Consider the following 17,989-nt stretch of genomic DNA (forward strand, 5'->3'; position numbering starts at 1 on the left):
TGTTTTCTAAATTCCATAAGCAAGTGACATACGTTACCTAGACATTTCTTGGTTACAGAAGAAACAGACGTTTTCAAATCTTTTTTCAATATTATTTGTTTGTTTTTATTAGAAAATATGCAAACAAGACTCCACAACGGTGCAAAACAGACGAGTGTTGAAACAATCTTTTTTCCATTTCTTATTATTTTAAGACAAGACAATATTGCAGAACAGGTTTGAAATCCTCGAAATTTTATTATTTAAAAAAAGCACTAAAGAGTCGCAATGTATCCCACCATGTTAGTTTGTTTTCACCCTCAATTAATTATATGCAGGTTTACATTAGGCATCATAAAATAAGAAAAACGTTCTGGTAACTTTTTTGAGAATTTCTTAAAATTCTTAAACATTTAACAATCTATCTCTCTTGACTGATGTCTTTAGTTTATAAATTATCACAAATAATGAAACATTAAATAATAAAAACAATATAAATTTGTCAAAATATATTTTCTTAGTTTGCAGAATGCAATGTTTAACATATTGAATACAAAAAGAAGAATATAAAAAGTATAAAATTGTACACAATAAAAAATATAAATACTTAGAAAGATGACTTATATATCTTTATAAAAGTTGTTAATCTACATAAATGCGGAACTCACACCTCTATTAACTACACTAACAGTTGAAATTATCAAACGAAAAACTATTTCTAAATAAAAATTAGAAAAAGATGTAAATATAATCAATACATTATAATCTGACTACGGCACTATGATTACTACTGAAAAAAAAAACTGAAAGAATGGCATGATGACGGAAGCAATATTTAAGAACAAGGTGTCAAGCAAGCCCCCCCCCCTCTTCCCATCCTGTTTGGGACTAATCATTATTTTTTTGTCTTTCATATACAAAGATGAATTAAATGAACGCTCAATATTAAACTTTTGTTAGTTTGGTACCGTTCACGCTGTGCTTAGAACACGTAAATATATATATCATATAATTCTCAATGATGGTTTCAAAAAACGGTTTCAAAACTTCTCAAAGACAAATATTGCCTTCAAAGTGGATAAATTGCCATCGAAAGGCAAATATCGCCAATAAATACCAAAATCGGCAAAGAATGGCAAATATCAAATTATCTGCAAAATATTTGCAAGGTTTCTATTTCTGCAATGGATCAAGGTCTGCAAAAACATCTGGAATTGTTGTACCGAAGTCAAGAGGTTGCCCAACCTTCTGAAAAAAGTTCTTTTAATAATTAAAATAACTTCAAGTTCAAGCATAAAATCAAACAATCATTTTTGTTCTAAAAAAATATATGCTGATAATCTTAAAAACAATCATTTATAATTAAAATACCTTATCTGGAGTATTAAATGTTGGCATTCCGAAAGGATCCTGTGAGAAGCCAGTTAAACCTGCCGGCGAGATGAACGGATTATTTGAAACCGGTTTTACGGTCCCCTGCTCACGAGGAGGAAGTGCCGGTGGCGATATTAGCCCCTTGACCGGCGACGGCAGGACGGGGAAGGATCGAGGATTGAAATCGTCGCTGCTGTCGGAGTCGCCTGTTTGATCGCCGGCACGGGGGTCGAAATCGTCGTCGTTTAAATCGTCAAGAGTCATGTTGTCGAACTTGGAGACCGGAGCATCAAGATTGATCAGCTGATCGTCAGCTGATTGATCGACACTAGCCTGACTGGAGTCCAAACTTTAAAAAAAATTATCACAATATTATTCAAACTATCTAAACCCAATATTGCCTTCTCATCCCCCAACGGTGAACAACCCCTCAAGAAATTGATCAAAATAAAATTAATATTCATTTATCAAATTATCAATAGATTCGAAATTAAATCTTACCTCATTGCCTTAACATTCCCGTTGTTTGACTGGTTATCTGTTTCTCCCTTTATCTCACAAACGTCGGTTATCTAAACAAATTCATAAATGTTAATTTTCTAGTTTCTCATTGGAAATTTGAGAACATAATGTTTGGAAGTGATTGGAATAAAATTCCAACGGATAATTGTCTGATTAAGTATGAGTTAAATATTTCAATATCAAAATTTTTGAAACTGATGTTTTGTGGTAAGCATTTCGATTGCAGGAAAACATAAATTAATTATCAAAATATAGCACTTTTAACCAGTAGAAAAACAAGATTCACATTATTTATCAAATAAAGGTTTTAAGGGTACCCTATTGAATCAGGCATTGCCATCTTTGCATGGATGGTCACTTGAAATAACGAGTAGACTTTATGCAATTTTTTAGTTCTCATTCAATAACTTTCAGATACAATAAGAAGGATAGCTTCTTAGTTTTCCCCTGACAAAGGTTCAAAGGTTACCATTGTGAATCGGTCATGCAACTCTTCAAATCGAGGATTACTAAAAAATAACGTCAAAAGACTCTGACTTACATTGTGTTTATCAAGGAAGTTGTTGAGTTGAGTAGGAGAGAGAAGAGAGGAGAGCTCGCGTAATCTTTCCTTCAGTATTCGACTCTCTGCATCTAAATTAAAAATAAGTAGATTAATAAGAACCTGCCTCAGGGGTGTATATGTATTCAAGAATGATTAGAGATAAAATTTGTGGATGCTCTGGGGGAACAAATTAAATATTGAACATCAAAGTGCAAGTTTTTATCATTTCAGCTAAAAAATCATCCATTTTTCCCACATCAGCGACAAGACGCAAAAAAAACATTTTGCACTCCTAGCATCTAGAAACAAAGATTATCTAATAAAAAGGATGATTTCAAACAAACATAGCGACACCCATACAGGGTTAACAACAAAAGGATGAGACTGTAAAGACGACTTGAAACTAAAAAAGAATATACGATCCCAAGCTTAAATTAAGACTTCAGCTTCAACTGTGGTCTTTAAAGACTTGTTTTTTGATTTGGAAAAGAAAGAAAGAAGTTAACAGTTGCAGGGAATCATGAATATAATGAAACAACCAGTATACACTATACATTCTGACAGTCGTCTCCTAATTACAATTCTTTGTGGGTAACCTTGTACTTGCATAATGGTAATTCTAAAAAAATTAAGCTCAAATCAAATCAAAATGGATCTATAAATCAAATAAAAATAGGGAATTAAGCCATACACTATACTTACTAGCTCCCCCTGCTCACCTGGAACACGGGAAATCTAACCTTGTGATGCTGATTCCCCCCTGCTCCCCTGGGACCCGGTAAATCTAACCTTATGATGCTGATTTCCCCCCGGCTCCCCTGGGACCCGGTAAATCTAACCTTGTGATGTTGATTCCCCCCCTGCTCCCCTGGGACCCGGTAAATCTAACCTTGTGATGCTGATTCCCCCTGCTACCCTGGGACCCAGTTAATCTAACCTTGTGATGCTGATTCCCCCTGCTCCCCTGGGACCCGGTAAATCTAACCTTGTGATGCTGATTCCCCCCTGCTCCCCTGGGACCCACCCAAGGGACTTGACACGTCAGCACTAAGCAATACTCCATGCAAAGAGGAGCATGACATATTCACAATGTTACCCTTTTAATATTCATTTATGAAGATGAGACTGTAAAGACGACTTGAAACTAAAAAAGAATATACGATCCCAAGCTTAAATTAAGACTTCAGCTTCAACTGTGGTCTTTAAATATTTGTTTTTTGATTTGGAAAAGAAAGAAAGAAGTTAACAGTTGCAGGGAATCATGAATATAATGAAACAACCAGTATACATTCTTTGTGGGTAACCCTGTGTACTTGCATAATGGTAATTCTAAATAACTAAGCTCAAATCAAATTAAATCAAAATGGATCTTTAAATCAAATTTAAAAAAAGGAGTTTAGCCATGCACTATACTTACTAGGTAGAGTAAATAATATATTTTCCATTTAAAAATAGTTTATATCGAATATTTCCAGAAAAATAAACTTGCTGTGTTTTACATTTGCTTTTTTTCATTTCAATTAGTAACATAAATTCACAATCTATCAAACATTTCATTTGATTTATTTCAGAACACAATTCTTTCACCGAGTTAACTTGAAGATATAAATCTTAAAACCAAGAAATCCCCATTAACAAGATTATGGAATATATTAGAAAATCAAATGTAATTTTGTTCGTTTATCTTGGAATGCAGAACTTTAAAATTCACAGATCAGAAAACAATAATTATTAAAGCACATGAAAATATCTGTTAAATATTTAAAACACAAAAAAAAAATATTATTCGAAAAAACAAACTTGTTAAAAAATCTAACCTTGCAACGCTGATTTCCCCCTGCTCCCCCGGGACCCGGTAAATCTAACCTTGTAATGCTGATTTCCCCCTGCTCCCCTGGGACCCGGTAAATCTAACCGTGTGATGCTGATTCCCCCCTGCTGTAAAACTAACCTTGTGATGCTGATTCCCACCTGCTACCATGGGACCCGTTAAATCTAACCGTGTGATGCTGATTCCCCCCTGCTACCCTGAAACCTGGTAAATCTAACCTTATGATGCCGATTCCCCCCTGCTACCCCGGGACCTGGTAAATCTAACCTTATGATGCTGATTCCCCCCTGCTACCCTGGGACCCGGTAAATCTAACCTTGTGATGCTGATTCCCCCCTGCTACCCTGGGACCCGGTAAATCTAACCTTGTGATGCTGATTTCCCCCTGCTCCCCTGGGACCCGGTAAATCTAACCTTGTGATGCTGATTCCCCCCTGCTACCCTGGGACCCGGACAGATATCTCTTGTACGCCAGGTCAAACGCCTGACCGATAGTCAATGTAATCTCCTCGGCCTACAATAATTATAGTAAAGGGATTGTAACATTGTAACTTTAAGTTTCTTTCCAATTAAAGAGGAGCATTTCCAATTCACAAGAGAACCCTAAACATTTATCGGATCATATCGTTGTTTTGCTAACATTAACCGCTTAACCCCAATATTGCCTTCTCATCCCCCAACGGTAAAGAGAACCCTAAACATTTATCGGATCATATCGTTGTTTTGCTAACATTAACCGCTTTTAACTCATTGCGTTTGAAAATAATCTACTTTCAAAATAAAAAATATGGATATCTTGATCATACAAATACTGTTGTGAATCGGAGATGCCATTCTTTTGAAAAGAGGATCACTTGAAGTTCTGACTGCATTTCCTTTTACTTAAACGAAGTCTTCACAATTCAGAAATATAGATAAAACCGTTTTATATGAATATGTTGTAAATGCCATACTCCAACAAATAATTTTAGATCAGTACCAATCCAGGTTTAACCTTCCGTATCCTTAGGTAAATGTCTTACAAGATACAACTGAATCTCAAACTCCAGGTTCCTCAATAATACTTTAGTCAATATCAAACCGGATATTCTGTATCAAACCGGATATTCTGTATCAAACCGGATACCATTCTATCTGTATTCTCGTTAGTATCACGAGGATATACCACTCTAACACTGTAATCAAGCGGAGTCTTATTCCAACTAACATATATTTTGACTTCTTTAGTACAGGTTAGATTAATGAACGTAATTTAGTTATTTACAAGCATAGTCAGGTTTAATGACCGAGATTTTATGTGGTTATTTATATTGCATAGTTAGGTTTACAGATAATGTAAAACGTAATATATCTGGGTGTGTTCAGGTTTATAAATATAGGGTTTGCTACGATATTTATAACAAACACAGTTAAACCAAATTTTAATGCACAAAGATCTCCCTGAGAGTATTTCTTCTTCTTATCAATTTTATTGATAATAAGAAATAAGCAATAAATAAAAATTTTTATCAAATTGAACAACATTATTCGATGAAATGATATGCTGCTTTCGCACCACTATCAAAATGATGTGCAAATAACTTTTAGCAAAGAAATAAATAAAAAAGGATTGTATTTTTAGGCTATAAAAGTCGTTTTGATTAGGATATAATCTAATTTTTATAAAAAAGAAAACATTTCCCAAGGGACTTGACACGTCAGCACTAAGCAATACTCCATGCAAAGAGGAGCATGACATATTCACAATGTTACCCTTTTAATATTCATTTATGAAAAAATGGGAAAGATACCATCGTTATTTCATTTTATACGTGTTTAGTTATGGTTTATGAACATCAAATTTTTAGCATAAATCCGCAATTTTACATTTTCAGAGGACACATAATTGAAATCATCAATTTCCAGTTTGAGAGAAAAGACTTTAACATTCATACTAGATCAGGCGAAAGTTTTAAGTGTTCGTTGTAAATCGGGAATTTCCATTTTTGCCTAGACAATTGCTTGAAATTACTCTTACAGTCGCTTTAAAAGGAAATTATTTACAGACATGGCAAGATTTATTTTTGGTTAATGCAAGATAAAAGCATCCACAATAATCAGTTATCTTGAAATCAATAAAAATAGATTTTTAAATTCATTAAAAAACAATATTTAAAAAATTAATAAAAAAATCTAGAATCCTATTTATTTTGTGGTAAAAACACTGCTAAGTACACCTGAGAACAGGTTTTACTTCAGAAATAATTGTTGCTTAGGCTCTTAGCACCAGGGTCCAGGACCAATCCTTAATTTTACCATTGCATTAATCAAACTCAACCTTATCTAACTGTTGCAATCAATATGTCAACCCGGCATTGAGAGCTCTGTGCTATCTTTAATATAAAACTGAAAACTTGCTTCAAAATGTCATTTAATATAATCATTGAAACCTGATGATACAGACTTATCAGATTTTCTTTATTTCAAACAATAAAGACAAATTTATGTCGTAAAGATATATATCAGAAAATTTAGGTTCATGTCACTTTTTCTATTCGCACTTTATTATTACGACCTTAAAATACCATCATATACAACATTAAACTTGATTTAAAGCTAATTAAATCAATAAATGCCTTCAACGATTGACAAACAATGCATAGTAAAAAGAGACTCTGCGTTTGTCGAATTATTTTCCTACTTTTTTTCCATTGATCTGTTTATACTATTTTATCCCTTCATTCTTTCCTTTCGTTATTCTATCATTCACTAACAATATGCCTCCGTAAACCCTTTATTCTTTTCCTTTAGTTATTCTATCATACACTAACAATATACCTCCGTAACCCTTTTTTCTTTTCCTTTAGTATTCTATCATACACTAACAATATGCCTCCGTAAACCCTTTATTCTTTTCCTTTAGTTATTCTATCATACACTAACAATATGCCTCCGTAACCCCTTCATTCTTTTTCTTTAGTATTCTATCATACACTAACAATATTCCTCCGTAAACCCTTCATTTTTTTCCTTTAGTATTCTATCATACACTAACAATATGCCTCAGTAAACCCTTTATTCTTTTCCTTTAGTATTCTATCATACACTAACAATATGCCTCAGTAAACCCTTTATTCTTTTCCTTTAGTATTCTATCATACACTAACAATATGCCTCCGTAAAACCCAATTATTATAAAAGCATCGACAGATAAATAAAATAAAATGTAAAATATAAAAATAAAATGTAAAACTTACCAATTTATCGCTGACAAAAACAAAGCATGTGTGCTTATCATCCTCCTCCTATATCAATTATTCCATAAATAAGTTTTTCAATAAATAAATTAATTGAACAAAATTCGATAAATAATTTAATCAATAAGTAAGATATTCAATAAATAAATTAAGCTTTAAGTAAGTTATTCGATAAATCAGTTATTTAATAAATAAATAAATAAATAAATACAAGACCCAATAAATCTATAAAAGAAAATAAATATCCCAAAAATGAAAAAATTGTACCTTTTTTGAGAAGCCCATGACCATGCCATTTAAAATATGCAAAAAATGTTGCAAAATTTTAAATAACCTAAGATGGAATTTAAAGAATTTGAGCCGCGGTTTAAGTCTGCCAAAACCCGGTTTAAATTAAGCGCCGGCTTACATCTTGAAACTTTTGATACAATTTTAAGTGGAACCAACCAAATTTAAACCGCGGCTTAAATTTAAACCGCCGCTCAAATTCTTTAAATTCGGCCACTGGTGTGTAATAAAGAAAAACTAAAAAAATTTATTTCGACTGGTTGTATGCAAATAATTAACAAAAGTTTCTTTGCAAATCTTGCGCATTCCGTTTCCTTATGTTATAGGCTTTCCAAAAAATTAAAAATTATCAAAATCTGACAACTGAAAGTGGGTCAAAACAAAGATTTAGTTTATTACAGGAACAAGTAGTCATTCAGGCAGTGTGTTAGTATAAAAGCCTGGTTTTAGACTTTAAGGGAGGGCTGTGGGTATTTAAGAAAAGTCAGGAAATTTCAACAGCCTCAGACCAATACTTTTTGAGTTATGTAAAAAATTTACATGGGGGGGGGGGTCAAATTGACCCCCTCCCCCCCTAGCAGGAATAGGGTTAACAGAAACCGTCCCTTAAAGGAAAGTAAAAAAAAAGTGATAGATAATATAAAAAAATTACCTTTGCAATAAAACTGAAAAATCTCTTCTCCGCCTTATCATCTGCACAGTAGGAAATCCTGAATTAAAAATAATCTTTAAAAATCTTTTTCTCATTTCCTCATAAATTGCGTGCTTAATCTTAGATTAGGTTTTTGTTAAAAACAAATTTGCATTTTTCTCTACAATTTGAATGTAGAGAATTAAAAGTGTTTACAATGAACCGTGGAATATTAATACAGAACGCCCTTGACGCAATAAATACGCAGCAAAAGCGTATCCAGGATCTGCGTAGAAACACAAATCAAGGTTCTGCGCACACAAAATGTATTTTTTTGACTGGTCACATTTAGTAAAGAATTGGATAGATTGCCTGTAGCTATATCTGTAGTTTAGTTGCTACATTTAACCCGGGGCACAGATCGCATTATAAAGCGTACCATGCAGGGATGAGTACAGGGGAAAATATTTTCTCTAATTTTCTAGAACTTTCTATTATTAAAACTGATTTTTTTTGCAAAAGCTTTTATTGGACCTCAAGAGCAGAGTATATTTTGCAGATGCAGATATACTATCATGACGAAAAAAAAATATATGTTTTAAGAGAATATTATTTGATGGAACTTATAAATCAGGACCGTCATTCATGATGTTATTTGTTAAAATAAAATAAAATATCTGACATCATATTGCAATTTTTATCATTCTTTGCTACTTAAAATCAAAAAGTTTGTTTTATTTCCATGAACATGTATTATTTCCCAATATACTGCTGTCAATATAATAGTTCATAATGTATCATTTCCCAATATACTGCTGTCAATATAATAGTTGATAATGTATCATTTCCCAATATACTGCTGTCAATATAATAGTTGATAATGAATCATTTCCCAATATACTGCTGTCAATATAATAGTTGAAAATGTATCATTTCCCAATATACTGCTGTCAATATAATAGTTGATAATGTATCATTTCCCAATATACTGCTGTCAATATAATAGTTGAAAATGTATCATTTCCCAATATACTGCTGTCAATATAATAGTTGAAAATGTATCATTTCCCAATATAATGCTGTTAATATAATAGCTGATTGTATACCAAGACATTAATTTAAAAAGCATAGATTAATAACAATGAAGATAGAAAACTAGATGTCGTCTTTTCAAGATTTAGAGGGTTTTCATTCACAATAACCCTAAAGCAGAAGCTCTAAGGAGTTACGCGCATGTTAGATTACGACATCTAGTGTTCTATCTGTATTTTTATAAATCCATGGATACGATATAAAAACTTAAAAACCAAAAAATCTGGTAAAGCTCAACATGTATCTAGCTATTATAGTTCCAAAATAAAAGGTGCTTTAAAAAAAGGTATCAAGTCTAAATCTGTGTCAAATTTTGGCTATATTTAATGCTCTTGATTGTTCCAAAAAAGATGGCAAATGCAATAGTTGGAATAACAACTAAACTTTAAATACTCGAGATTAGAATCATAAAATTAATATAAATCTACAAGAGGATCAACTAATGCATCTTTTAATCCCTTGCTTCCATCCAACTATTAATAATAATCATTCATCCGTAAGATATTAAGGCCATCCAAGCCCTACATCAGCTTAGTATCAGAATAATTAAGCACAAGGATATTTGCAAGTTTCAAATTGATCAGATAGGTTTTTATTTTAAATTCCGAAATGTCCCAGTTTTTAAATAAATTGATATTTTCAACTTAATTGATGAAAAACATAAACATCTTATTGCTTAAAAGTCAGTTATAGGGTAACAATCTTTATTTGCATAACACTGTGTTATTGTAAAACAATCTGATAATCGTTTGCATAATTCAATCTACTTTTGCAATCTGTTATTGAATTACTATCTGGCATCTGCCTTAGAAATCTGGATTTTTTGCTGTTCGTTGCAACCATGATGCTCAATTTCTTAAATCTTCAGTTCTCCCAAATTTATTGGATTTTTTTTGTGAACTTTGATGATTTTTACAAATATAAATTTCGATCTCGACCAACCATAAACCTTCCCATGGATCGATCGGTTCAGCCGTATTGACATTGAATGGCTAAAAATAACAAACTGCCAAGCCAATTTTATCTTTATGTAGATAAAAATTAATTGTTTCCACATCCAATCTAAGATATTCCAGTATAAACCCGATATCATACAGGGGGGGGGGGGGGAAATCATAAAATGTCAACTAACAGGTTTTCTTGGATCATGCCAGCTATGAAATCATCTGCTTCAAAATATGTTTTTATTCTGACCAAAAATAAGTATGATGGACCTTAATTTATATCTAATTCATACTTGAACAGACAACGCTTTTCAGGGTGGCTCTCTCGAAAATACGCTTACAGACCGCCTAACCAATATTTTTTAAGGATTAGATTTTTGAATTAAACAAACATGAAAATGTTTAATCACAACCCTCCCCTCGTTCTTCTCCATTCCCTAAAGTTCCCATGAAACAAGGGAAACATGATAAAATTATTCATATTGAAAAACTAGTTTAACAGTAACAAATGCCAGGGTTTAGATAATAAGGATATTTGATACTTAGCTGCAGTTCATTGCGCTCATCAATCAGAATATATTTATAGCGTTTAGGGATGCACGCCTAATTAGTGATCGAAATTCCTAATATAAAATCAAATTGGATTTTAATGATCTCTTATGACCTCTAATGAACTCTACAAATAGAAACTATTTCATCTATGGCTTTATGCATATCAAACAAAATCTAGGAACCCAGGGAATACAGTAGCTACAACAAATCCAGTGATTGACCTTCTAATGACCTCTTACGACCTCTAATGAACTAAATGACCTCCAAAAATGAAAATGCTTTAACTAAGGCTTTATGCATATCAAACGAAAGCTAGGAACCTAGGGAATACTATAGCAGCAACGAATCCAGTGTTTGACCATTTAAGGACCTCTAACGACCTCTAATGACCTAAAATAAACTCCAAATCGAAAATGTTTTAACTTTGGCTTTATGTAAATCAAATGAAAGCTAAAAACCCAGGGAATACAGTAGCAGCAACACATCCAGTGTTTGACCTTCTGATGACCTCTAATGATTAGGTCTTTTTACTATGGCTTTAAGCATATCAAATGAAAGCAAAAACAAAAAATTCAGAACAAAATTAATAAAATCTGATCAACGCTAATTTGACTGCACAATGCCCAGCCCTAATACCAGGATGTACTGAACACATATAGGCCACACTGCGGGTATTTAACAAACCCTAGATCATCAATTAAAACTATTAACAATACATATTTATATATAGATATATATTTGTGTTTATTGAAAATTAATTTAAGCAGAACAAGGTGTATGTGTTTTTTACTAAATATGAATTACACCTATTCGCAAAATTTAAGATTGCATAATCTTAGAATTTCAAGTTGATATGTAATAAGCAGATTTGTGAAAGTTAATTCCGCATGGCAGAGATTTTAGGGGCGTGCCCCAGAGGGCGGAAACGTCATTTATGTGTGTCTGCACCAAAAGAGTGTGTTTAAGGAATACCGAACCGAAGATGTGTACTGTAGGTTTATCCAGTACATAATAATCTCGGTACTTGTACAGTCTAGGAGAGTAAATTTGTTTATTGTTAATTGTTTACTTAAAAATAAGTTTAATATACATGTAATATATTATTTAGATATTTAAGTCAACACTATAAGCCAAATTTGCATGCAAAGAATATAATTTGATTAAAGTTTACAATAAACTACTCGTTATTCAAATTTAATTATAATTGACGACATTGTTCTGCGATTTCTATGACTGTAGTCATATTGTGTGTCTGTACCAAAAGAGTGTGTGTAAGGATTACCGAACTCGTCTGCAAAGCAGTGCAACTGGCTTTCTCTTGCCAGACCAGCGTCATTTCCTTTCCCTTTATTCCTATTCCCAGGGGTGCCCCCACAATACCAGAGATATCCCCCTCCCGTTCATGATATATTATTAACATTTCAACCATGATTTAGTGCTGGAAACTTTTATAGTACTTAAAATTTATTATCGTTAAAGTATAAAAAAAAGATCCTCAACAACTTAAACAAAAAGGAGACACTAGTTTAAGAATCAGAATTTTGTGCCTAGAACATTTTTTCTTTCCAAATTTTGCCATTTTTACAAATCTAACAAGATTTTAATTATGTAATATTTGTAAACAAAAAATGGGCGTTGACTGCAATCTGCAATGTGAGCTGCCTTGTTTAGAGGCTTGTTAAAGTTTTTACACAATCAGGCATCATCCGGGAATACAGGAAATATGATACAAAAGGATGTTTATAACACCCCGGCTTCCTGTGGCATTAAACAAAGCATTTGGGGACTTAAAGTACCTATTGACAAAATTTTAGAAGACCCTCAAATTAAAGATCTACATTTTTTAGATAAATACCATTTTAGGCGGGAAACCACCTTAAGATCAAAAATATCTTGGTTTAGAAAACACAAAGGACATTAGACGACATTTATAAACTTTTCTTACTAAACATTTTTTTTAAATCAAATGGAATAAACAGTTTTTAAAAACTATCGTTTTTTCGTTTTTCAAAAGTTTAATGGACCCAGTTTTATTCAAATAACAATACATCGTTTATTTTGAAAAATTAAAAATAAAACGAAAAACGATCGTTTTTAAAAAGTAGTGACAGCCCTCTATATCTAACCTGTGTAGTGGATACTGGTTTCTAATAGTTTTAGATTTAGGATCCTGGATAGCTACTCCATCCACTGACACGGTTAGTTCCACCTTAATAATAAAAAAATTTGAGTTCAAACTATTATTAAGTTTTAAGTATTAAGGATCCATTTTATTTTGATGTGGAATTGGATCCAAATCCTGGAAGAAAAGAATTAAGGAAAAATTAATAAAAACCTAATTTATACACAGTTCTGTTTTATATCTATTAAATCACATAAGCTCAACATGCTAGTATAACCTTATAAGAATTATCAAAAATATAATTTGATAAGTGTTTCTTATCAAATTTAATAAACTAAGAAATTGACCAACTTTATAATATATATTCTCATCTACTGCAACTTTGGACAAATGTATCGAGCTCATTGCTCAGTTCTTTTTTACAAAAATACCATTTAGTTAAAAGTTAAATAAATTATCATAAATCATCAAATTAATACTCAAGGGGGGGATTGAAAAATGTAAATAAAAATTTAAAAAACATCGACATCTTTTTGACCAATGACAAATTCCTATTCAGAACTATAATTGAACTTGTGAAAACTGGCACAAATTTTAACTTAAAATACAACACATAACTGACATGAAACCTAATTGAAGAATGAAATTATGGCATTATTTTTTTCGCAAAACAAAAAAAATGTAAATGGAAGCAGATGACATAATTATGGAGAATTCACTGTAAATAATTTAAATTTTTAGAATAATATGTTCATGCTTTGCATTTCTTGGTAATTTTGTTATTTATACTTCTGTTTAGATGCTCCACTGCACAACATCAGAATGTCATCAAAATTTGCAACACGATGTTATGCAAAAACGGATAAAGATCACTGGTTTACCACTAAAACATTATTTAGGTTTCCCTCAAATTATCTTTAACTTCAAAGAGAGTGTTTGCGAAAATAAAAGAGAGTTTAGGATAAACCATGTGAATGAATCCATCCTATATAGGATAAAAAGAGGTAATGCTCCCCCCCCCCCACCAAAAAAAAATCAGTAAAGCAACAGGTAGAGAGAAGGGACCCCAACCTTAGAGAATTTGATATTCTCCTATTGCTCTCTTTTTAATTTCTCACAAACTCTGGGTAAAACCTAGATAAATTGTTTAACTGTATAGTTCGGTTGTTTATTTGTAAATATAGTTTGGTTGTTTATTTGTAAATAGTTTGGTTGTTTATCTGTAAAAAATTTGGTTGTTTCTGTTAATAGTTTGGTTGTTTATTGGTAATTATTTTTTTTGTTTGTAAATAGTTTGGATGTTTATCTGTTCATAGTTTGGTTGTTTATCTGTAAATAGTTTGGTTGCTTATCTGTAAAAAGTTTGGTTGTTTATCTATAAATAGTTTGGTTGTTTATCTGTTAATAGTTTGGTGTTTATTTGTAATTATTTTGTTTATTTGTAAATATAGTTTGGTTGCTTATCTGTAAAAGTTTGGTTGTTTATCTGTAAATAGTTTTGTTGTTTATCTGTTAATAGTTTGGTTGTTTATTTGTAATTATTTTGTTTATTTGTAAATAGTTTGGATGTTTATCTGTTAATAGTTAGGTTGTTTCTGTAAATATAGTTTGGTTGTTTATCTGTAAATATAGTTTGGTTGTTTATCTGTAAATATAGTTTGGTTGTTTACCTGTTAATAGTTTGGTTGTTAATCTGTAAATATTTTGGTTGTTAATCTGTAAATAGTTTGGTTGTTTATTTGTAAATAGTTTGCTTGTTAATCTGTAAATAGTTTCTGTAAATATAGTTTGGTTGTTTATCTGTAAATAGTTTGGTTGTTTGTCTGTAAATAGTTTGGTTGTTTATCTGTAAATAGTTTGGTTGTTTTTCTGTAAATAGTTTGGTTGTTTATTTTTAAATAGTTTGGTTGTTTATTTGTTTGTAAGTATTTTGTTTATTTGTAATTAGTTTGGTTGTTTATTTGTAAATTGTTCGCGGTTGCTTATCTGTTAATATAGTTTGGTTGTTTATCTGTAAAAAGTTTGGTTGTTTATTTGTAAATAGTTTGGTTGTTTATTTGTAAATAGTTTGGTTGTTTATCTGTAAATAGTTTGGTTGTTTATTTGTAAATAGTTTGGCTGTTTATCCGTAAATAGTTTGGTTGTTTATCTGTAAATAGTTTGGTTACTATCTGTAAATAGTTTGGTTGTTTATCTGTAAATAGTTTGGTTGTTTATCTGTAAATAGTTTGGTTGCTTATCTGTAAATATAGTTTGGTTGTTTATCTGTAAATAGTTTGGTTGCTATCTGTAAATAGTTTGGTTGTTAGAATAAGTTGACACGAAGTGCTCTGGATATTCTAGGAAAAGTAAGAAAAGGACTGAATAGATTCTCTCATGACCTATCCTTCAATCTATTCTATCTATCTATTTTATCTATTCTATCTATCTGTTAACAATTTTGTTTCCGGGATTAGTTTCATTTCAAAACTAATAATGTAGGGTATATCTAGATAATTCCCAATTAATCCTATTGCTCCACTCCTCTTTCTTTTAGCAAAAATAATTAATCAAACTTTTTCCTTGAAAAAATACACGCTTACACAAGCCGCTTCTCTTCATTAAAATTGGCCAGTATTTATAAAATTTCTCTTCCTTCCTCTTATCAAATCTACTAAATCTCAAATTTGATTCAGTGGATTAGATAATAAAATTATAAAATGTTAGGTCTTCCAAAATCTTATCATCGATAAAAATTAAAGAGATTACAAAAAATGTGTTTAATGCAATAAAAAGCGACGAATCAAAAATTCTTGAACGGACTTACAGTGAGTGAAAATTGATAAAACACATTTCACAAATACAAAATAGTTTAGAAACAAATTTTCTTTTATGTAAATCTAAAATCTATTTTCTATAAAAATAATTGACGGATAAACTATCGATTAGGATAAACTTCATCTTAAAGGGACTGTCCAGTGTCCAGGAAAAACTTTATATTAAAGGGACTGTGGAGGATAAATTTCATCTTAAAGGGACTGCCTATAGTGTCCAGGAGAAACTTCATCTTAAAGAGACTGTCCAGTGTCCAGGAAAAACTTTATATTAAAGGGACTGTGGAGGATAAATTTCATCTTAAAGGGACTGCCTAGTGTCCAGGATATTCATCTTAAACGGACTGTCCAGTGTCCAGGAAGAACTTCATATTAAAGGCAGTGTCCAGGAAAAACTTTATATTAAAGGGACTGTGGAGGATAAATTTCATCTTAAAGGGACTGCCTAGTGTCCAGGATAAACTTCATCTTAAACGGACTGTCCAGTGTCCAGGAAGAACTTCATATTAAAGGGACTGTCCAAGATAAACCTAATATTAAAGGGACTGTCCAGGATAAACTTCATCTTAAAGAGACTGTCCACTGTACAGTGTCCAGGAAAAACTTCATATTTAAGGGACTGTGCAGGATAAACTTCATCATAAAGGGACTGTCCAAGATAAACAAATCGGAAAATTTAAGAAGAATGAATCATTTTGAAAAATTTAATAAGATTAATAGATATTTTTTGCAGAAAATGCTAGATTTTTCGAGTATTTTGTGCGTTTTGGGTTTTAAAGATTGGAGATAATATTATATAATATGGGACGCTCTGTAGGTACCATAGTGAGTCGGGCACCCAACTATATATCACATTAAATAACGTCGACAGTCCCTTTAAAGTATACTTTATCAAGTGTACAGTTTTGCCTGGTGGGGTTAAAGGTTTAAATGCATTTTTGCCTGAAATCATGCTTGAAGATTTACACAATGGTTTTAACTGAAAATATTAGCGCATAAAGACAGAGTTCAGCATAAACCCTGACAAAATACAATTTAAAGTTTATGACTTCAATGAATTCACGTCATTTGTCAACAAAAAATGTTGGAACAGAAAAATATTTAATTTTCTAGCAAATAATAAAGTTATGGCAAAATTTGGGTTCCTGGCGCACTCCATGTACGAGGGTGAAACTTTTGAAGTTTCTATCCCCCTCGATGTCAGATTCAGGCGATGAAACAAAGTTTGGTTAAGTATTTGAACCTACCATTTTTGAGCAACTATTCTTTATACTCGCCATTTTAGAAAAAGAGCTTACCATTTAAAATCGCGTAAAATTGCTTTGACAGCAATTCCGTTAAAATATTTAAACTTTTATCTTATCTTAGGTATTTGAGTTGAGTATTATATGGAAATTTTACATAGTTTCAGGTGAACCTCAATTTAAAAACAGGGGCATACCCAATTCACATCTATACTGATTCATCTTTTCTAATCATGATTCTTCAAATATTTAAACTGTTACCTTGGGTATTTTAGTTCCTTCCTTCTTGATCTGCTGCGAGGCAAACTTGAGTTTTCTTATTCCCTCCTTTACAACCTCTATTCCCTTAGGCTGGTCAACTTCAGTAGATCCCAGGTACTAAAACAATATGTATATTACTTAATCCCTCTCAAGATCTCATCTATTCACTTAGGCTGGTCAACTTCAGTAGATCCCAGGTACTAAAACATTATTTATATTACTTAATCCCTCTCAAGATCTCATTTATTCCCTTAGGCAGGTCAACTTCAGTAGATCCCAGGTACTAAAACATTATTTATATTACTTAATCCCTCTCAAGATCTCATATTTTTCCTTAGGCTGGTCAACTTCAGTAGATCCCAGGTACTAAAACATTATTTATATTACTCAATCCCTCTCAAGATCTCATATTCCTTTGGGCTGGTCAACTTTAGTAGACCCCATGTACTAAAACATTATTTATATTACTTAATCCCTCTCAAGATCTCATATTCCTTTGGGCTGGTCAACTTTAGTAGATCCCAGGTACTAAAACATTATTTATATTACTTAATCC

At 31.9% G+C, this 17,989-nt stretch overlaps 1 protein-coding gene across 1 annotated transcript in view; it reads right to left on the bottom strand.

The window, feature by feature from the left end:
• Positions 1–882: 882 nt before the first annotated feature.
• LOC111703997 (PTB domain-containing adapter protein ced-6) overlaps positions 883–17,989 on the bottom strand; it is a gene marked incomplete in the record, with an annotated part of 21,855 nt that continues 4,748 nt past the window's right edge. The window contains 9 exon segments of the mRNA XM_023476102.1: positions 883–1,227; positions 1,351–1,702; positions 1,855–1,925; positions 2,417–2,508; positions 4,665–4,764; positions 7,487–7,534; positions 8,427–8,484; positions 13,120–13,202; positions 17,434–17,550. Coding sequence (XP_023331870.1) covers positions 1,153–1,227; positions 1,351–1,702; positions 1,855–1,925; positions 2,417–2,508; positions 4,665–4,764; positions 7,487–7,534; positions 8,427–8,484; positions 13,120–13,202; positions 17,434–17,550 — 996 coding nt within the window.

Source organism: Eurytemora carolleeae, unplaced genomic scaffold, assembly GCF_000591075.1.
Source record: "Eurytemora carolleeae unplaced genomic scaffold, Eaff_2.0 scaffold565, whole genome shotgun sequence".
Classification (NCBI taxonomy): Eukaryota; Metazoa; Arthropoda; class Copepoda; order Calanoida; family Temoridae; genus Eurytemora; species Eurytemora carolleeae.